Source organism: Mesoplodon bidens (assembly GCF_964165515.1).
Source record: "Mesoplodon bidens genome assembly, chromosome: 11".
Lineage (NCBI taxonomy): Eukaryota > Metazoa > Chordata > Mammalia > Artiodactyla > Ziphiidae > Mesoplodon > Mesoplodon bidens.
In genome coordinates this window covers 46605118-46627381 of record NC_138167.1, presented here as the reverse complement: position 1 = coordinate 46627381, position 22264 = coordinate 46605118, and the positions used below count along the sequence as shown (strand labels likewise).

Below are 22264 nucleotides of genomic sequence, written 5' to 3'. Positions count from 1 at the left end.
GGAAGTGATAAAACAGGATAGCCTTATAAGGACAAAATGAGAAGAAAGGAGAGCTCAGATCTAATGATAGTTACATTGGAGACAAGGGATTTTTATCCAGAGATTAATAGGGAGAACAGAAAGAAAAAGCAAAATACCAGTAACTTTAAACCCTGTAAATATGCACTAATAAAAGTTCATCATTACGTGCCACAAAATTACATCCTGGCTGGGTTTTTTTCTTCTAAATGAGACAAAGATGCAGTATAGCTTAAACTACACAATACCACTAATTGTGGACAGTAGCATCAAGAATTGAAACTCTTTGTGGAAATTTAAAGACTTTTACATGTATATATCATCATATCCGACATAATTTACGTGAACAGTCAAATTTTATTTTTACATAAGAACCTAATCCTTTTTGCCCCCTGTACTTCTCTACATGTTTGTCCATGTATAAATCCTCAGTTTTCAGAAAATTCACTATTTTCCAGATCCTTTGGTTGAAAAATACCCAGGCTTCATATGAAACACTACTACCACCCCTTTCTCGTGATGGAAGGACACACATTTACACATCTAAGACAGTTCTCTTTTGCGTGGGTCAAACTGGAATTAATTTGTACATATAAGACAGATTGAAAACCACCTGGAAAGTGTCAATGTAGTTCCACAATAATAGAGGAGACATGCTGGGTGAAGTAAAATTCAATGTCCCGGGCTCTGAAAGCACTCCTAAATAAATTAAGCAGCAGCACCTTCCCAACAAAGCACAAACTCCAGTACCTTCTTGCCCTCCATTCCTGTAGTCTGTGGCTCACCGGTCTTTCAACTAAGAAAGGACAAACCACCTAGGACTGAAAGACTCTGGGGTATTAAACAGGATTAGCAGCTATATTGGGAATTAAGTCTCTCACCCTATTACTCTTCTGAATACACTCTGAGAGCCACTTCATCAAGTAGCACCAAGGCATGGAAAAAAGAAAGTTACAGAAGAACAACTGCTTGATATTTGTGTTTAAGTCCTAGCTGACAAGATGCTTCATTGGGGGAAGCATGTATGGACCAGAAATTTAAGCAGCAAGAAAAGTTTTCTTGTTGGAAAAGAGAAAATTAAAAAGCTGGTGCTACCTTAACTGCCAGAAGCACTCTTGGCTCTGTGCACCCTCCTGAGACACAATGGATGAGTCATCTGGGTCTCCAACTTCACCTGCTCTGCCCTGCCTAAACAGGAGCCCTGAGAATCAAAGTGGCATTTTGCCTTGGTAACTGGACACTACTTTTCTCAGAGACATATCATGTGATCGAAGTATATTTATTGACATGCAAAGATGCTCATAAGATACTTTTGAGTGAATAAAGCTAATTATGAGACATCATGGGGGACTTCCCTGGTGGCGCAGTGGTTAAGAATCCACCTGCCAATGCAGGGGACACGGGTTCAATCCCTGGTCCTGGAAGAGCCCACACGCGGTGGAGCAACTAAGTCCATGCACCACAACTACTGAGCCTGCATGCTGTAACTACTGAAGCCAGCACTCCCAGAGCCTGTGCTCCTCAACAAGAGAAGCCACCACAACGAGAAGCCCGCGCACCGCAAAGAAGAGTAGCTCCCACTCGCCGCAACCAGAAAAAAACCCGCACGCAGCAACGAAGACCCAACGCAGCCAAAAATTAAAACAAATAATAATAAAATTAAAAATAAACTTAAAAGAAAAGAAAAAAAAAAACACAGCATGGGGAATTCCCTGGCAGCCCAGTGTTAGGACTTGGAGCTTTCACTGCTGTGGGCCTGGGCCTGGATTCAATCCCTGGTCGGGGAACTAAGATGCCGCAAGTCGCGGCCGAATATTAAAAAAAAAAAAGACAGCATGATCCCATTTTATAATACACATATATGTTTCTAAATATAAACATAGAAAAGTAGTCCGGAAGAAAAGACATCAGGAATGTTAACAGGTTGCCGCGGGCACTTGCATTTTCTTCTTCTTTTTCTTTTTAGGATAAATGTGCTTTCACTGTGTAATAAAAATGAATACAAAAATAAAATTACGCATCATCTTCCTATCACAAGAAAAAGGTTCTATGGAATATCAAATAGTTTTGATGTTACTTGTAAACAGCTTGAAAGCTGTCATCTCTACTTGACTTGTGATGACCTGGAAGAGAGGGATTTGTGTGATGGAGTACCAGCAATGTCCCAAACAAGGACCTGGGTGGAGGACATCCCTTAGCGGGGCAGCTTAACAGAGGCATGAATGTGCTCTTTTATTAAAAGGAGTTCTTAAGGATACAAGTTCAAAAGTGCTGGGGTGGGGACACGTAGGGGAGGGGCAGTGCTGTGAGGTCTGACAGCATTAAAGGCCCCAGAACTTGCCATCACTCCTGGCAGCACCACCCAGGTCATGCCAGCTTTCCAGGCCTTTAGAGCTTGAGGCAAGCCAAGATGGGGCAGAAGCAGCGGCTACAGTCTTTCTGGGGAAGAAAGAGAAGGAAGAAGGCACAGAACAAAAGCTAGAGCTGAAAGCAGGCCGGGCAACACAATGAAAAGAGTACTGGACTGAGATAGCCTGGGTTATCATTGGACAGTGGATTATGGGCCACTTACATTTCCTTCTACATTTTCTTCGCTTTCTTTATCTGTATTTTCTTTTTTTTTTTTTTTTTTTTTTTTTTTTTGCGGTATGTGGGCCTCTCACTGTTGTGGCCTCTCCCGTTGCGGAGCACAGGCTCCGGACGCACAGGCCCAGTGGCCATGGCTCACGGGCCCAGCCGCTCCGCGGCATGTGGGATCTTCCCGGACCGGGGCACGAACCCATGTCCCCTGCATCGGCAGGCGGACTCTCAACCACTGCGCCACCAGGGAAGCCCCTGTATTTTCTTTTTAATTAATTTTTAATTGAAGCATAGTTGATTCACAATATTGTGCTAGTTTCAGGTGTACAGCAAAGTGATTCAGTGATTTTTTTTTCAGATTATATCCCATTATAGGTTATTACAAGACACTGAATGTAATTCCCTGTGTTATACAGGAAATCCCTGTTGCTTATCTATTTTATGTATAGTATCTGTATTTCCTACAATGAACATGCATTACTTATATAATCCAGCTCCATCCAGCCAAATGACCCTGGGCAAGTTTCTTAATTTCTGGAAACTTCCATACAGGGCTACTGTGGAGAATAAATGAGATTATATTAAAGCACATAATGTAGTATTTGACCAGTAGCGGTGACTGTTATTAAATGAGTGGCCCTCCCCACTCCCCAGCCATACCTCACAACGGTGATCAACTGCAGTAGCCAGTCATCTCTCAAATCCTGAACTTGGGTTACAGTCACTTACTGTTCTTTCTCCTCTCTCTACAGTGTCTACTGTTTCAGAGTAGGGCTGGGGTGGGGGGTGGGGGCTACAAAATAAGGTGAAATTTTAGTCGATGTCATTTGTGTCAGGGTTTTAACTTTTTCCCAAGTATTTTCCTAGAATAAGGAGGTCAAGGAGGGTACAAGTTTTCAAGGGCCCCATGGTTGCTGGACTACCACATCCTCCTTTCTCAGGGTGACATCCAGCACGCTGCTCATCCTATCCGGCAAGGCTGAGAATCTCTGCAGACATTGCCTCTGGACCATAACTGGCTGCCTAAGTCCGGATCAGACACACTCAGGAGATGCAACGCAGTGTCCTTTCTGCAGGAGCATTCAACTTGGAAAGGGCCTTAGATAAGTCCCTTCCTCTCTTTGGGTCTGTTATTCCACCCACAAAATGAAGAGGCTGCGTCAAATGAGTTTTAACGTTGAAATCTTGGCAGGGGAATCTTCATCTTAAAAGCAGGAGGATATTTGGTAGGATACAGCAGTGGGGCTAGAAACACGGACTACCTGGATGTACAGCCTCCAAGGAAGGGAATAAATTCCTAGGCTAAGAGCTTCTCAGAAAAGTGGTAGCCAGTCATTACGGAGATGAATGCCCAAACAGCACAGATTTCAAGAAGTGGCATAATCCATGCTTAAAAGGAACCCGAAAATATAACTGATGGTCATATTAATGGTCTGTGTTTCTGTGTCCTAGATGCAAGTGGAAGAGGAAGAGAAAAGGAGGGCTGAATTTCTGGGAATCCAAGCTATCATGTAACCTGATCCTAGTATTTGCTAAAGGAACAAATTTACCCATTTGCTCCTGAATGTTTCTCTACCGTGCTTTCCATGAATATTCTTTCACCTGGAGTATTCAGGTGAGTACTCTTTCACCTGGAGAGTCACCTCTGTAAATTTATATGTACATTTCTCCCTATTCTTCAGGAGACAAATTAGGTCTCTTACAACTCTGGTGGATCTTAAAAGCAACTGTCTGTCATTAATGGAAAAACTGGTAAGATTTGAATAAAGTCTGTGGTTTAGCTGATAGCATTGTACCGATGTTAATTTCTCAGGTTTTATAAATGTACCACAGTATAGAAGATGTTAACATTAGGGGAGGCTAGGTAGAGGTGTATGGGAGCTCTCTGTACTATCTTAATAACTCTACTGTAAATCCAAAATTATTTTAAAATAAAAAATTTGTTAAAAAAAAGAACCATCGGGCTTCCCTGGTGGCGCAGTGGTTGAGAGTCCGCCTGCCAATGCAGGGGACACGGGTTCGTGCCCCGGTCCGGGAAGATCCCACATGCCACGGAGCGGCTGTGCTTGTGAGCCATGGCCGCTGAGCCTGCGCGTCCAGAGCCTGTGCTCCGCAATGGGAGAGGCCACAACAGTGAGAGGCCCGCGTACAGCAAAAAAAAAACAAAGAACCATCCTTCAACTTTGTCTTCTTCCAGCTATTGCTGTCTCCCACATTTCACAGTTAAGGGTCTTGAAAGCACAGTCTTGTGTAATTGCTATTTCCACTTGACTACTTTCCATTCCCTCTAATTCTACTACCAAAACACTTCTGAAGTAGCACCAGTCAGGATCACCAATTACTTCTTTACATTTTTCATTTCATTATCTTTTTTTTTTTTTTTTTTTTTTGCGTTACGCGGGCCTCTCACTGCTGTGGCCTCTCCCGCTGCGAGCACAGGCTCCAGACGCACAGGCTCAGCGGCCATGGCCCACGGGCCCAGCCACTCCGCGGCATATGGGATCTTCCCGGACCAGGGCACGAACCCGCGTCCCCTGCATCGGCAGGCAGACTCTCAACCACTGCACCACCAGGGAAGCCCCCATTATCTTATTTTTAACTTATTACTTTTCTCAATTACAAAAGTAATTTAAAAAACTTATTGTGGGGGGAGGGCTTCCCCGGTGGTGCAGTGGTTAAGAATCTGCCTGCCAATGCAGGGGACACGGGTTTGAGCCCTGGTCCGGGAAGATGCCACATGCCGCGGAGCAACAAAGCCCGGGCGCCACAACTACTGAGCCTGCACTCTAGAGCCCGCGAGCCACAACTACTGAGCCAGCATGCTGCAACTACTGAAGCCCGTGTGCCTACAGCCCATGCTCCGCAACAAGAGGAGCCACACAATGAGAAGCCCGCGCACCGCAACAAAGAGTAGCCCCCACTTGCCGCAACTAGAGAAAGCCCGCGCGCGGCAATGAAGACCCAACGCAGCCAAAAATAAAACTAATTAATTAAAACCCCCCAAAACTTATCGGGGGGGAAGTCATAGCCAACATAGGAATGTATATTTGCCTTGAATATATGCTTTAATTTTCCCTATTTGACTCCCCCACTCCTCCCAGCCAAGATATCCACTGCCAACAGTTTGGTGCACATGCTCTCAATTTTTTCCTTATTTTTATACACTATCTGTAATGTTTTTCTACAAAATCATACTATAGTTACTATTCTGCACCTTGCTTTAATAATTAATGTGGGGCTTCCCTGGTGGCGCAGTGGTTGAGAGTCTGCCTGCCGATGCAGGGGACATGGGTTCGTGACCCGGTACGGGAAGATCCCACATGCCGTGGAGCGGCTGGGCCTGTGAGCCACGGCCGCTGAGCCTGCGCGTCTGGAGCCTGTGCTCCACCACGGGAGAGGCCACAACAGTGAGAGGCCCGCGTACCGCAAAAAAAAAAAAAAAAAAAAAAAAAAAAAATTTGATGTGCTTTTGAGACCTTTCCACATTACACAAAATCTTAACCACATAGTATAATATCATATATAACATATATGAGGACTTCCCTGGTGGCACAGTGGTTAAGAGTCCACCTGCCAATGCATGGGACATGGGTTCGAGCCCTGGTCCGGGAAGATCCCACATGCCGTGGGAGCAATTAAGCCCATGAGCCACAAGTACTGAACTTGTGCTCTACAGGCTGCTAGCCACAACTACTGAGCCCACATGCTGCAACTATTGAGCCCACATGGCTAGAGCCCACGCTCCGCAACAAGAGAAGCCACCGCAATGAGAAGCCTGCACGCTGCAACAAAGAGTAGCTCCCGCTCACCGCAACTAGAGAAAGCCTGTGCACAGCAACGAACACCCAACACAACCAAAAATAAAATAATCAATTAAAAGAATTATATATGATATAGTGCTATGATGGATGTAGGTACCATAATGTACTACTACCCCACCAATGGATATTTGCATTATTTCAAACGTTTAAGTATTACGAAGAATCCTGCAATAAATATCCTTTTACTTTTATTTTATTTCACTAGTGAGTTTCTCTCAATGATCAGTCCTAGAAGTAGAACTGCAGGATCAATGCGTACTAAACATATTTAATATTTTAATAGGCATTGTCTAATTGACTTTTCACTAACAGTGGATGAGAATATTCCTCACATGCCGAATATTATCGATCAAAAAAATCTGCCAACTGTTTAGGTTATAATTTATATCTCACAGTTGCTTTATATTTGATTATTAGTGAGGCTAAGCATTTTTTGTATATTTATTGTTCTTTCTTTAATTACCTGTTCACACCCTTTTACCTTTTAACTGCCAATTGCAAGGGGCACTTCTATTTTATTTGATTTGATCTCTCTATAGCATCTAGTGTTACTGACCACTCCCCCCTTTAACAAAATTCCTTCCTTCCATGGTTTCTGTGACATCCCTTTTTCCTGGATTTCTTCCCATTTCTCTGGCCACTCTTCAGTTTTTTTTTGTTTTTTTTTTAATAGGTTTCTCTTCCTCAGTCCCTCCCTGAGGATTGGTGGGGTCTCTCAAGGTTCTGCCTTAGGTAATCTTCTTTACCCACTTTATGTATTTTTCTATAGATGATGATGTCCTCCTTCTGGTTTCACCCACCAGCTGTCTGTTGATGATTCATGCCCTATTAACTCTAGCCAGATATCTCTCCTTACCTCTCAGTTCTACCTGGAAATCCTATAGACATCTTAAATGCATCCTTGTCTAAAGCTGAAGTCTTGCCTCTCCTCCATTCACTCCTCACTCTTTAATCTGTTTCTTTTCCTGAATTCTCCATCTTGGTGAATGGGACAATTATCTTTTCAACTGTCCAATGTGCCTGTTCTTTTATGCCTCCATGCTGTGCATGTGCTGCTTCCTCTGCCACTCCTTTGCCCCCTTTGCTTAGCTAATTCCTAGTCATCCTTCAGGCTCAGTCAGGCACTACTTCTTCTAGGAAGTCTTCCTTGACATGTCATAATCCAGGTTATGAGTATCTCCTAAATTCTCCCCCAGCACCTTGAATATCTCTTTAATATGGTACTTATAACACTGGGATTATAAATTCTACTTTCCAAACTCTAAGCAGTTCCTTGAAGGCAGGGACCACATCTTATTCCTCTTTGTGTCTTCAGCACCTGGCACATAAAAGATGCTCCATAAATGTTCATCCATACTTGTGGTATCAACTTTTGTCACCCTACTGTCTTGAACCTAGTCCAATCAGGCCTTTATCCCATCACTCTCAAATAGCACAAAGTGACCAATGACCTTCATATTGCCAAATCTGATGGTCAGTTCTCAGCCTATCTGTGTGTTTGACTCTGCTGATAACATGTCTTTTAGAAACACTTTCTTCACTGGACATCTGCCACTCCGTTCTCTTATTTCCACTGCTATCTCACCAGCTGCTCTCTCTCAGTCTCCTTTGCTGGTTCCTCCTTCTATCTCCAACCTTCAAGCAACAAGGTGCCCCTGAGCTGAATACTCAGACCTCTTTTCTAGCTGTACTCACTCCCCAGGTGATCTCACGCATCTCTTGTCTTTACAAACCACTGATTCTTTGATACACACACGTCTCATCTCCAGCCTGGATCTCTTCCAATTCCAGATTTGTACATCCAGGTTCCTATCTGACCTCTCCACTTGGATGTCTTAATAAAGCATTTTACATTTAACATGTCCAAAACTGAGCTTCTAATAAATATTTCCCCTTCTCTAAACCTGCTTTTACTGTCATCTTCCCCATCTCAATGGCATTTTTCCCGGTGTTTGGGCCAAAAGCACTGTTGCCATTCTTTTTCTCTACCTTCATTATAAATCCTGCCACTTCTCATCACCTATACAGCTACTATTGCAGTCCGATCCATTATCACCTTTTGCCTAAATCACTGCAATTGTCTCTTAATTTGTCTTCATGCTTCTGCCATTGTTCCTCTAGTCTCTTCCTCCTCTTTTAAAAATTTTAGTCAGATCACATTACTCCTTTGCACACAAACCCTCCAAAGGCCCCCATTCGATCAGAGTTAAGGTCCAGGTCCTCACAATGGCCCTACATGACATTCCCCTTCCTATTCCTCAAATACACTTAGAATGTTCTTGCCTCGAGGCGTTTGCATGTGCTCTTATCTTCTGCCTGAATTATTTTTCTCCCTAGCTCATGTCCTCAGATCTCTGCTCAAATCTCTCCTTGACCACTATACTCATCCTTCTTACCTGCTTCATGTTGTTTCATACCTGACACATCTTTATTGTCTGCCTCTCCCACCAGAATATAAACTCCATGGTGGCAGAGATGTAGTCTGTATTAGTGCCTAAAGCAGTGCTTGGCATATAGTGGGTGCTCTATGAATACTTGCTAATTGAATAAGTGAAAGGAAAAAAAAAGAAGGAAGAAAAGAGAAAGGGGAAAAATAACATGCAAGAGAGAGAAGGAGGAAAGAAAAGAAAACAGCAGTTGAGTGAAATGATGGTAAGTTTTCTTACAGTGCACCAGAGGGGATCCATTCTCGAATTACAGGGAAATTAAGTCAAAGACCCGTCAGCATTGCCTCCTTAGAGAAAACAAAGTGACAGGGGCATGTTATGTTCTAATTTAAATAGGTTAGGTACTGAAAGCTGCCAGGAGGATGTTTTTGTAATGCCAGCCAAATTAAAGAATTCTTGCCCAAATATGTGAGGTTTTTTTTCCTCATACCATTAAATCAAGTAAGCTCTCAAAAGAAAAACACTATCCAGCCCAGCTGGAAGTTAGCCAGCGGGAGAGTACAAATGGGTATGAGCTCAGAGCTGGTTCTGAGGTTTTCACCTTTGGTGGATCCTGCCGCTAAGAAACTTGCTAACTAGACTGGGTCAAGAGGTTTGATTTAAACAAAGAACCCAGGGGGATGACAACAGCTGCACAGCTGCTACCACTTAAATGCAGAGAAACATTCTGGTTGTTTGATTTGGAAAAAAGGAAACAGCCTGGGAAGCCTAATTTGAGCAGAAGCAGTAAGCCATTTTATAACCACAAGCAAAGTACTTGGCTTTTCTATCCTTAACTCAGGAAAGAAAAAGTGGCTCAAAAGGAGAACCTCAGGGAAAAAATAAGATTCTCTGCACCTGAGCCAAGTTCTCCTGAGCAAATGATTCACCAGTCAGACCAGCTGGCACAAATGCCCGGCTCAGCTGACTTGGAGCCCACGCCCTGCAGAGGCTGCAGGTGGCCGAGCCACGTGGGCTCTGCCTGCAAAGTTCCACATGTCCCGGGGCTTCCGAATACTTACACTTCTCCTCTTTTCCATGTTTGCTTCTTCAGCTGCTTTCTGGTACCTTGGGGAAAAAAAGAGAATGTCCTCAAATTAAACTTATATTTTTACTCTTCCAAACTTTAAGAAAACCACTTCTGCACACCTATCTCTGCCAGGGATTATCTTTAATCAACTCTATCAGAAGAAGCAGAGAATCAGAGCAGCCCTCACTTCCTGCACTGTTGCAGTCATCTGCTCTAAGAGAACGATCCAAGACAATGAGGTCAAATGCTGGTAAACAATTGGATAGAGCAGAAAGCCTGGGGCTTTTTTCTGTTTTTTAATATTTATTTATTTATTTGGCTGTGCTGGGTCTTAGTTGGGGCAAGATCTTTAGTTGTGGCATGCGGGATCTAGTTTCCTGACCAGGGATTGAACCCGGGCCCCCTGCATTGGCAGCGCAGGGTCTTAACCACTGGACCACCAGGGAAGTTCCAAGCCTGGGGTTTTAAAGTCCCAGTTTCATCACTTATTTACTGTGATCTCGGGCAAGTCAACTACTCTAAGCCTCAGTTTCCTTATCTAGAAAATGATGTACTATAAAGCTGGGACGATTAAACAAGATCACATGCATAAAAATGCTTTGGAATTAGTCAAAGGATATAGCATTGCATTAGTCCTAGGTCAAACATTTCCCCCTCATTCATGCCTCTGAAATCTTACAATTCCTGTCGGCCAAATGATCAAGAGGTAGTCACACTGCCTGTATGTGTGTGAACTTAGTCTATGCTGTTGGTACTGTTGCTTTTGCTCAGTTGAATGTATTTGATGATACTATACATGTTTTAAATGCCACTTAAATGTCTTTAGAGAGATTACACTACGCTTTGCCATTTAAAGAAAAATTGTTTTACTTTTTATAACTTATGCGTAAGAGTGATACGTGAGAAAAGTTTCTGTGCTAAGCAAGCATTGGTCCTTTTAATTAGCAGTATTTTTTCCTTAGTGATGCATAAAATAATGGCCCAGCCTACAGTCAGTGGCATCTTAGAGTTGATAAACAGGCTTATATAATTTTATTATTATTATTACTTTCATCATTTTATTTTATAATTTTTATTATTTGCTCAGAAGATCCCTGAGAAACAAGTGAAGTCCCAGGGCTTTTCAGGGGGCATCAGGTTTTCTCCATTTGAAGACAAAGAAGGCTTGGGAGGTCCAGGTTACAGCAAATCTCCAAACCACTAAGAACCATCTTAACCTGGCTTCCTCAGAGCCTCTGAGTCAAGCACTGAAGGCAGCACCATCACGTGGAGAATCCCCACCGCGTGCCTTTCTTGGGCCTGCATACCTAGAACTCACCAACCCAACCCTAGAAAAGGGCACATTCAATGGGCCATTTGTTCCTGCTTTAAGGTAGAATTTCAGAATTCACAAGGCATTTGGGCAAGGAAAAGGAGATGAGACAAAAAGGTAAAGAGCAGTATGGGAAAGGGCCATTCCTCTACCAAAACCAACGTTCAACTCATAAATACCTTCACAAGCTCAGAACTTCCTTATTGTGTGTGTTAAATAGAACAACCTCATCCAAAATGGAAGCCAGAGGAAAGTCCTAGATCTGGCACCATTGCTTACCTGCTATGTAACCTGGGTTATATCACTTCATTTACTTGGGCCTCATTGACGAAATTAAGTGTATTTGAGAGGATTTCTAAGGTCTCTTCCAGTCTTATTATTGTTTAAATTTTAACAGTAATCAGATATCAAGTGTCTCATTCACCAGGCTGGGTAATACTCTGAAACTGAACAGAACTTTCCTATAGGGTAGGGTGAAAGGACTTCCAATATTTTCTGGGATTTCATTGACCATAGGTTATGGAAGAAAATGGGATTAGAACTGCAATAAATCAAATGACAAGCTAGAAAGATATTTGAAACTTACATTACAGACAAAAGGCTGATTTCCCTAAAATACAAAGAATTCTTACAAATTAATAGAAACTTAATAGAAAAGTAGGGGCTTCTCTGGTGGCGCAGTGGTTGAGAGTCTGCCTGCCAATGCAGGGGACGCGGGTTCGTGCCCGGTCTGGGAAGATCCCACATGCCGCAGAGCGGCTGGGCCCGTGAGCCATGGCCTCTGGACCTGCGCGTCCGGAGCCTGTGCTCCGCAACGGGAGAGGCCACAACAGTGAGAGTCCCACGTACTGCAAAAAAAAAAAAAAAAAAAAAAAGGGCATGACTATAAACATACAGTTCACAGAAAATATCAAATGACTCTTAAACAAAAAATAAGAATGTTCAGCCTCAAAATAAAAATTCAAACAACACTAAGAACATTTTTTATCCATCAAGTAGAAAAAGCTTTAAAAAGAAAGCTAATATACTGAGGGTAAATTAATAAAACCTCTATGGAAGGCATTTTGTCAATTTACAAGAATTACAAAATTACAAAAGCACAAATGTTATGATTTGCCAATTTTATCTTATAGGTATACTCACATAAGCCAAAATGACTTTTACATTAGATTATTTGTCATAGCATTAAACGTAATAGCAAATGACTGAAAACAACCTGAATGTCCATTAACAGAGGACTGGTAAATAAATTATAATGTATTCATGCAATGGAATACTATGCAACTATATAAAGAACAAAAGCACGGTGGTAATGGTTGCACAATAATGTGAACGTACTTAATGCCACTGAAATGTATACTTAAAAATGGTTAAAATGGTATATTATATGTTATGTACATATTACCAAAATTAAAAGAAAAAAAAGAAACCCAGTGTGATACTGGCATAAAGACAGACATGTAGATCAACAGAATAGAATAGAGAGCCCATAAATAAACCCTCACATATATGGTCAAAGGATTTCAACAAGGATGCCAAGACCATCTAATGGGGAAAAGACAGTCTTTTCAATAAATGATGTTGGAAAAACTAGATATCCACATGCGAAAAAAAGACTTAAGTATAAAAGTTAAAACTATAAGACTCTTAGAAGAAAACAAGGGCAAAGCCTTATGATATTGAATTTGGCAATGATTTCTTGAAATGACGCCAAAAGCACAGGCAACAAAAGAAAAAATAGATAAACTGGACTTCAGCAAAATCTGTGAACCAAAGGACACCATCAACAGAGTGAAAAGGCAACCCATGCAACGGCAGAAAATATTTCCAAATCATATATCCGATAAGGGATTAACATTCAAAATATACAAAATTAAAAAAAAATAACAAATATTGCTCAAGCAATATGTTCTAGGGAATTCTCTGGTGGTCCAGTGGTTAGCACTTGGCCCTTTCATTGCCAGTGGGCCCGGGTTCAATCTCTGGTCGGGGAACTAAGATCCCACAAGCCGTGCCACGAGGCCAAAAAAAAAAAAAAAGAAATATGTTCTAAGCACTAGAGAAAAAGTAGTGAAAGAAATAACACAAAGAGACATAGTTCCTGCTCTCAGGCAGCTTACAGCTTAAATATTAAACACGTACATGCACACAGACGCACACACACAAATATATATACACACACACACACATACATAGTGTAAATCCTTCAAAGAAAAAGGACAGAGTATTATTATTTTTTTATTTTATTATTATTTTTTTTTGCTGTACGCGGGCCTCTCACTGTTGTGGCCTCTCCCGTTGCGCCACCAGGGGAGCCCAGGACAGAGTATTATTAAACAACCTAACAAAGGAACCAAATTGAGAAGGTGGTGGGTGGGGTGTGTATATGTGCGTGCGTGCGTGCATGCGTGTGTGTGTGTGTGAAGGAAAGCCTTGCTGAGGAAGTGACCTTTAGGCTGAGATCTGAAGTTTGATCAGAAGGAGTCAGCCAAGCAAAACGAAGCAAGAAAAGCATTCCAGGCACAGAAGAAGAGCACACACAAAGTCCCCAAGACAAGACAGTGTCTCATGTGTATAAGATATACAAAGAACTCCAATGTTCCTGAAGCACTCTGAGATAAAGGCAGAGGTCAGGAGAAGATGCTGGGAAGCAAGGGCTTTGCAGGCTATGCTAAGGATTTTGAATGTAATCTTAGGTACAATGAATGGTCACTGACCCAAGCCATGTTTTTAAAAGAGCAGTGGATGCTGTGTGGAGAATGGACTGGAGGGGGCTGAGAATGGAGGCAGCAATGGTGAGAGAAGATGCTGGCTTGGTCCAGGGTGGTGGCACTAGAGATAAAATGAATAGATTTGAGGTATATTTCAGAATCAACAGGATTGGTAATGAGGAAGACGAAGTCAAGGATGACTCCCAGGGGGCTTCCCTGGTGGCGCAGTGGTTGAGAGTCCGCCTGCCGATGCAAGGGACACGGGTTCGTGCCCCGGTCCGGGAAGATCCCACAAACCACGGAGCGGCTGGGCCTGTGAGCCATGGCCGCTGAGCCTGCACGTCTGGAGCCTGTGCTCCGCAACGGGAGAGGCCACAACAGCGAGAGGCCCGTGTACTGCAAAAAAAAAAAAAAAAAAAGAATGACTCCCAGGTTTCTGGCAGATGAGTCAATGGAAGGAGGAGCAAAGTTGGGGATGGGGAAGACGAAGAGCTCAGCGTTAGCCGTGTTCACTAAAGCATCCACTTGGTGGTGGCAGTGATTAGATACGTGTCTAGAGCTCGAGAGATCTGAGCTAACAATATAAATTTAGGACTTGTCTGTCCACAGATGATACTAAAGCCGTGAAAGTATATGATATCATCTATGAAGAGTACGTAGTGCAAGAAAAAGCCCAGAACTCAGTCCTGGAGACTCTAACATTTAGCAGTCAGAACATGAAGAAGAGGTGATAACAGAGAATGAGAGGAACAGATGGAGGTAACAGGAAAACCAAGAGACTCCCAGAGAAGCCAAGAGAAGAAAAAATGTGGGAAGAAGTGGCAAGGGGTCATCTAAGACAAAGACTAACAAACACCTCCTTGACTTAGCAACATAGAAGTCTTTGGTAACCCTGGCAGTCCTCTTCCGTTATAAATATAATTTATTAACCCATAGTCCTTTTAATGGGCATTTGGATTAGTTCCAGTTATCCACCATTACAAATAGTGCTTTGGTGAATGGCCCTGTACATATATTTTTTTCCCCACTTGTACTACTGTATCTGTCTAAGAGTCCCTAAAAATGGAAATGCAGAAACAGAGTGGATTATAGCTAGAAAGAAACTTAAACTGGCCTTGAACTTATGTTTCCACACCCTTTGGGTAATCATCTACAGTATATTACAGCAATAATACAATATATGAAAGCTGGAGCCAATCAGCAGACAGGTTTATTCTTAGCCAATTGTTCTCCAAGGCAAGGAGAACAATTTACACTGTGATTAGTTGGATAAATAAGCTCAGAGGTTCCCTTCCCTTTACTGTCTTAACAGAAACGTATATTTAAAGAAAGATCAAAATAGTTTCCATCTTTAGTCCTACCCTTTTAGCACTGAGGTATCTGTAAGATACAGGTGTATACACTGATGGTTGTCTTGAATTGTTTTGAAACTCCCACTCAAATATCACCACCCTTTATTTGTAATGAAGTACTTGCTAAATAGTAGATACACACCACTGCTTTATTCCAAGTTAGGTCCTTGGTACTTTTACATTTTGACTCTCAGAATGCTAAGAGACGCTGAGGTACAGTACTTCCGAATTAAGTGTTAGATCAGGATTCAGGCCTCAGACTCTCCTCAAAGACGCTCGGAGCAACTAGCGTTATTCTGACAAAAAATGTGAAGGTCACTGGATAGGGGGAGAAGTGAAGGCATTTTAAAGATCCAAATCTGAGGGAAAAAGTATTTGCCATGAGATCTCTATAATTAAAATCTTATCCCTCTTCACTTCCCAGATTTTCTTGTCCTCCAGTCTCCTCTTCACACACAGAATTTAATCTTGCAACTGCTCCTTAATGCTCAGCTGTGAGGCAGGCAGCTGATGGAGGATGCTAAAATTATCTGGGGAGTAATAACAGTGTCTCAACCTTTTCTAAGAGCAGAAAACAGAGTTCCTGAGCCATGACTCTTGCTTGTATGCCTTCAAACAGAGCAAAGGTCTCACTGAGCCAAAAAAGGAAAAAAGAAACTCCCAAGTTTTAGGAAATGTATTTTCTTCTAGAATAATTTCACCACCAAAATGTTACAGAGAAGCAAAGAAGTTAACCAGGGAGATCTGAGGGTCAAATGTTTTCTTAATGAAGGAAGAACGGTCACAGAAAACTAAATATAAACCCTGTTCTTTCTTGGGACTGTGGAATGGGTAAAGTTATAACAAGAGTGGGAGAAGCAGTGACAGAAGGGCAGGAACGGTGGTGGAGGGATTAAGTGTCCTGGATTAAGCTCTGCCACTATCTTGGGATGTGATCTTTAATCATAATTGCTGGACCACAAGTTCCTTATTTGTCAGAGGAATGAGACAAAGGTTAGCCAGATCAGTAGTTCTTTTTTGTCGGAGAATCCTCTTTTCAAATGATAACTTAGAACCTCACATATAAAAGGGATCAAAGCAGGACAGCTGGGGTGGAAGGTCACAGGCTCAGCCCTTTAGATCTTCCTGTCTTCCCAGAACTGGCCCCTGAGGTTCCTCTGAAGAACTCAATTAAGATAGTTTGAAAACCACTGGGCTAGATTCTCTTCAACTCCAAAAATACATGAGTCAAAGAGGAACCTTCTGCAAAGAAACCGAATTCTACCAAAAGAATCAAATTTTAATCAAGCAAAGGATTATACTCTGCTGGGGTCATTTGTGAGGCAAACCAAAGCTAGCTGTTCCAACTGACTGTTCAAGAGCATCCTCCTTACTCAAAGTTAATGCTTTATACAGTACAGAGGTTTAGTAAAAGAAATGTCTGGAGTTATAAAGCACTCATAAGACACAAGCTGTGATGCTAGAAAAATCACTCTTATGTATATATCCATGTAAAACATTATCAACAGTTAGAAAGTAAAACCCAGCTAATCTTACAAACAGCAGCCAGATTAAGCTTCCTCCAAATACCATTTTTATATTAGTCTCTGGTCACAAACCTCCCGAGGTTTCCTACAGTCTCTTAACTAGGCTCGTATAGGATTTATTAATTCCAAACCCCATAATAGAGATCGTTTCAAAATAAGAGAAAATCAGGTCAGTTGTGTTAGAAGTAAAAATTAATGTATGTTTTGTGGAAAACAGTCCTGCAATCTGCTTTGGGAACCTACTGTGTGTGAATCCTCAAAGCCTTAAGCAGTGTCGGCAATATGTCTCCACCAAGTACGAACCTGGAGAAGGATCCAGGCTGATTCTCTGGTTTTCACTGTCTTAAGTGCACATCATGTCCTGTCCCATTTCTGTGTCTTACCTCCTATCACTCCCCTTCCTCTGCAATGTCACCACCATCGTCCCAGCCTACCAAGTAAAATTCTATTCATCCTTCAAAACCAGTTCAATAGTAGGACCTATGCATCAGAAGAAAAATACTAGACAGAAAAAAATCAAAATATTAACTTGGGCAGGTTACTCTCTACCCCTCAGTGTTCTCAACTATAAAACAGGGATAATATCCCTTCCTCATATAGTTTTTTTGTTTTATTTTGTTTTGTTTTGTTGGCCATACCATGCAGCATGCGGGATCTTAGTTCCCCAACCAGGGATTGAACCCGAGGCTCCTGCGGTGGAAGTGCAGAGTCTTAACCACTGGACCACCAGGGAAGTCCCTCCCTCATATAGTTTTTATTAGGATTAGAAATAGTATCGATTTCCATCAAGAGTCTAGTGTAGTACCTGGCATATTGATTCTGATTAATGGCTTCAGGATTTACAGCTTTGCATAACTGCCATTTGCCTTTATAACCTATGTGGAGAAAAGACAGTCACCCTACTATTCTATGAGAAGGTGGCCTCTTAAGGTCCCTTTGCACCTTCTCTCTGCAAGATTAAGAAGCCCCTAAAATGAGCAGCTTTTTCCAACTTCCTCTCATCAGTGCTACTATAGGACCCAAATCCTCTATCTTGAGAATTGTCTAGAATGGACAATGACAGAATAAAACAGTGGGATGGGAACTGAGGAAGGGGTGAGAGTTCCACTGAGGTGATGGACCGAGTTAGGCAGGGAAGGAAGTGAAGCCAGGAAGGGGACTGACATCCATGGCCTGGGTGTCCCGGTTTGGCCAAAGAGCAGGGTCAGTGGGAATAAGAAAGTGGGACAAGTAGAAAAGGAGGCTCTAATCAGAGAGTAGGTTTTCCAGATGCACATTTCAGAGATGGATTCTGGGTGATGAAAAGGTTGGAACTAGATGCAGGGGCATGGGAGACAATGTGCAGGTTGAAGAAGTAGGGAAGATCAAGAAATGACGAGTCAGGGCTTCCCTGGTGGCGCAGTGGTAGAGAGTCCACCTGCCGATGCAGGGGATGCGGGTTCGTGCCCCGGTCCGGGAAGATCCCACATGCCGCGGAGCGGCTGGTCCTGTGAGCCATGGCCGCTGAGCCTGCGCGTCCGGAGCCTGTGCTCCGCAACGGGAGAGGCCACAGCAGTGAGAGGCCTGCGTACCGCAAAAAAAAAAAAGAATACTATGATTAGATGTGAGCTCAAAGCACAGGTTTACAACCTCAGAACAAGGCAAAAAAAAAACAATGGATGGGAAACAGTAGCGGAGATGTAGCACCCCTGACTCCTGGCCCCAGAATATTTCAGGGAAGCATGTGCAGAAAGAGCAGGCGCTACTCAGAAACAGAATGCCTGGCGAGGGAAAGCCAAGTTCAGTGAAAGAGAGGTGGGGCTAGGGAGGGTGAAAAGGGTAAGAATGTGGAGAAGTTTCTCTGCAGAACAGGGAGTTTCCAAGTCCCATTAATCACAACTCAACACTGTCTCAAATCCTTCCCTTCCTTTCCACTCCTCCTGCCCCACACCCTCAATAGCTTTCACTTGGGTTCTCAAGGGAGCCTCAGAATTTGTCTCCATGCTATCAATCTGTCACCTTTCCAATATACCTTTTACATTGTTTCCAGAAGCATCTTTCTAAATACAAGCCTGACAGAGACTTCCCTAGCGGTTCAGTGGTTAAGACTCCACACTTCCATTGCAGGGGACACTGGTTTGATCCCTGGTCAGGGAACTAAGATCATGCATGCCACAGCCAAAAAAAAAAAAAAATAGGGCACTAAATACAAGCCTAATCATAAAAACTTTCCATTGTTTCTGTTGTTTATCTAACTAAATCCTAAACTTAGCATGGCACTCAAGGCCTTCCAGCATCTGGCCCTAACTGAACTGCTCCAGTCCCTTCTCCCCTCGTATTTCTCCATGCTCAACTGACTCCTTGCTTTCCTATTCCCTTTATTCATGTTCAGCTTCCACAAGCCTTTACTTGAACCTTTACTTGAACAAATAAACTTTATTTGTTCTGCTTTACGTTCAAGTTCACGGCTTTGAGTTCATAAGTCCCTCTCTTCCATTACCAGTGCTTCTTAAACTTCCCTGAAGGTAAAAATCACTAGGATACTTGTTAAAAACACAAATTCCTGGGTCCCATCCCAGATACATCGAATCAGAATCTTTAAGGGAGGAGCCTGAGAAGCCATTTAGGATGGTTTTAAAACATGTCCCCCCAAATCTCTGACATTTCTCTCACCAAAAGGTAGAGTCAAATTCCCCTCGCTCTGAATGTGAGCCAGCTTTAGTGACTTGGTGCTAATGAAGAGAATGTGGAAAAAGTGATACTGTATAACTTCTGAGGCTAGGTCATAAAAGGCTACACAACCCCTGGCCTTGACTCCCCTCCTTCTTTGTTCCCTCCTTCTCTCCCTCTCTGGATGCTTGCCCTTGGAACCCAGCCAAGCAAGCCAAGCAGCCACATGGAAAAGCCATATGTAGGTGTTCTGATCGTGGCCGCAGCTGAGATCCCAGATGACTGCCAGCATCAACTGACTTGTAAGCCTTTAGATGACTATGGCCCCCAGTTCTGAGATACCGGGGATGGTGAGGGGAACAGAGGCAAGCCCTGCCCAAATTGGAGATTCACAGTAAAATAAGTATTGTCATTATCGCAAGCCACTAAATTTTGAAGATTTTTTTCCTGTGTAGCAATAACTGGAACACCATATTATTCCCCCCAACCCTTTTTTTTTTTTTTTTGGCCATGCCACTTGGCTGGTGGGATCTCAGTTCCCCAACCAGGGATTGAACCCAGGCCGTGGCAGTGAAAGCCCGGAATCCTAACCACTAGGCCACCATGGAACTCCCTGGAACACCATATTATTAACAGGTACCTCATGTGATTCTTAAGATGAAGGAAGTTTGGGGACTTCCTCTACTATACAAACTATACTAAACTATAGTATTACATTCCTTGAGGTCAGGAATTAAGTCTTAATAGCTTTCCAGAGCTTGATCCCTTTTTTCTGAAATAGCTTTATTGATTTTCTTTTTTTGATAAGAATAATACATTTGATATAAAAATTACAGCAATGTAAAAAGCATAATGTAGAAGGTAAAAGAGCTATGTGGTCTCAGCCCACCTCCATGCCACCTTAAGTGATAACCGTGGTCAAGAGGATGGAAGGGCAGTGTTTTCCACAGAGCAGGTGGTTGATGGATTTGTCACTGAAGAAAAGGTGACAGTGCAGATTACAGAAACTTCCTACTGGTACTTAGCTGTATTCTAGATATAGCTCCAGAATCACTTTCTTCAAATATTTACCATCTTACTTCTCTTAAATGTATCATAGCTTCCTATTAATTAACAAACTCTACTAGTGAGGTAAGCTCTGCCCTAAGCTCTATGGCATCTCTATATTTTTTTTTTTTTTCTGGTATGAGGTCCTCTCACTGTTGTGGCCTCTCTCGTTGCGGAGCACAGGCTCTGGATGCGCAGGCTCAGCGGCCACGGCTCACGGGCCCAGCCGCCCCGTGGCATGTGGGATCTTCCCGGACTGGGGCACGAACCTGTGTCCCCTGCATCGGCAGGCAGACTCTCAACCACTGCGCCACAAGGAAAGCCCGGCATCTCTATTTGAGTGAAGTTAATGTGCTTACCATCTCTGGTATATTATTAACTTATATGATTCCCTCAACATTTGTTGAGTGCCTACTATGTTCTAATCACCATGCTACACACTAGGGATATAAAATACGCAGGAAAGGGGCCCTCGTACCAAAAAACTCATGGTCCAGAGCAGGGGTCAGCAAACTTTTTTTTTTTTGCAGTACGTGGGCCTCTCACTGTTGTGGCCTCTCCCATTGCGGAGCACAGGCTCTGGACGCACAGGCTCCGGACGCGCAGGCTCAGCGGCCATGGCTCACGGGCCCAGCTGCTCTGCGGCATGTGGGATCTTCCCCGACTGGGGCATGAACCCGTGTCCCCTGCATTAGCTGGCGGACTCCCAACCACTGCGCCACCAGGGAAGCCCAGCAAACTTTTTCTTAAAGAGCCAGATAGTAAATATTTTAGACTTTGAGGGCCATATGGTCTCTGTTGCAACTCTGCTGCATGAAAGCAGCCGTGGACAATACACAAAGGGACATGGCTATGTTCTAATAAAACTTTATTTACTAAAACAGGCAGCCAGTAGGCTGTAGTCTGCCTACATAGTTTGCACTGTTCAACAGAACCTTATGCAATGGTGAAATGTCTCTCTGATGTCCAGTATGGTAGCCACCAGCTACATGTAGCCATTGGCACTTGAAATGTGGCTAGTGCAGCTGATGAACTGAATTTTAAATGTTTTTAATTTTAATTAATTTAAATTTAAGTAGCCACATATGTAGTGGCTACCCTATTGGACAATGCAGGTATATTTCTAATACTCCCTTCAACTAAAAACTTACCTCAAAATTCATCTCAACCAGAAAGCCTTCCTGACTAGCTTCTGCCCATGGTGTTCACTCTCTCTCTCTTATTTTATATCTAGTCCTTACTCCTGTTCATTCTGGACTTGCTGACATTTTGCTTAATAACTAATGTGTTTTATAATTATTTTTGTGTTTATGACTTTCTTTTCCCAAATGAACAAAAATTCAAGTACAGAGAATGTGTCCCCTGCTTATTATCATCTCCCTTCTCCACAGAGCCTTGCGTGGTACTTAAAATCCAGAAGGTGCTCAGAAAAGCCATTTTACACCATGTACTTCCTTTACCAATCTCCCTGACAGGTGGTAATGTTTGCTCAAGACAGATGGTCCTTTTGGACCAGGATCAGCACTTACTTGGAGAATATTTCTACAATAGCCGATGACTTGTTCTTGTTGACAAGAGAAAGTTCTTTGGCCGTAACCCTCAATGATAGTGAAGTCCATTGCCGTCTATTAAATGGAGTTGATTCCATCTTGTCTACAGATACTGAAATACCTATGTGACAAAGAAAGTCAGAATATCAGACACAGAAGAGGATTCTCCAGCATCCAAGGACTGGCAGTGGTGTGGTGTTAAGTGAGAGAGCAGAGAGCCCTGGAGCAGCAGACTGTAGTCC

General features: G+C 42.8%; 1 protein-coding gene across 1 annotated transcript in view; it reads right to left on the bottom strand.

Moving 5' to 3' along the window:
- Positions 1-22135, bottom strand: part of LIMA1 (LIM domain and actin binding 1) — a 55526-nt gene extending 33391 nt beyond the window's left edge. The window contains exons 1-2 of the mRNA XM_081249855.1: positions 22002-22135; positions 9868-9913 (exon numbers count right to left, since the gene is read on the bottom strand). Coding sequence (XP_081105981.1) covers positions 9868-9913; positions 22002-22120 — 165 coding nt within the window. The 5' untranslated portion in view covers positions 22121-22135. The remainder of the gene's footprint in view (positions 1-9867; positions 9914-22001) is intronic.
- Between the last annotated feature and the right edge of the window lie 129 nt (positions 22136-22264).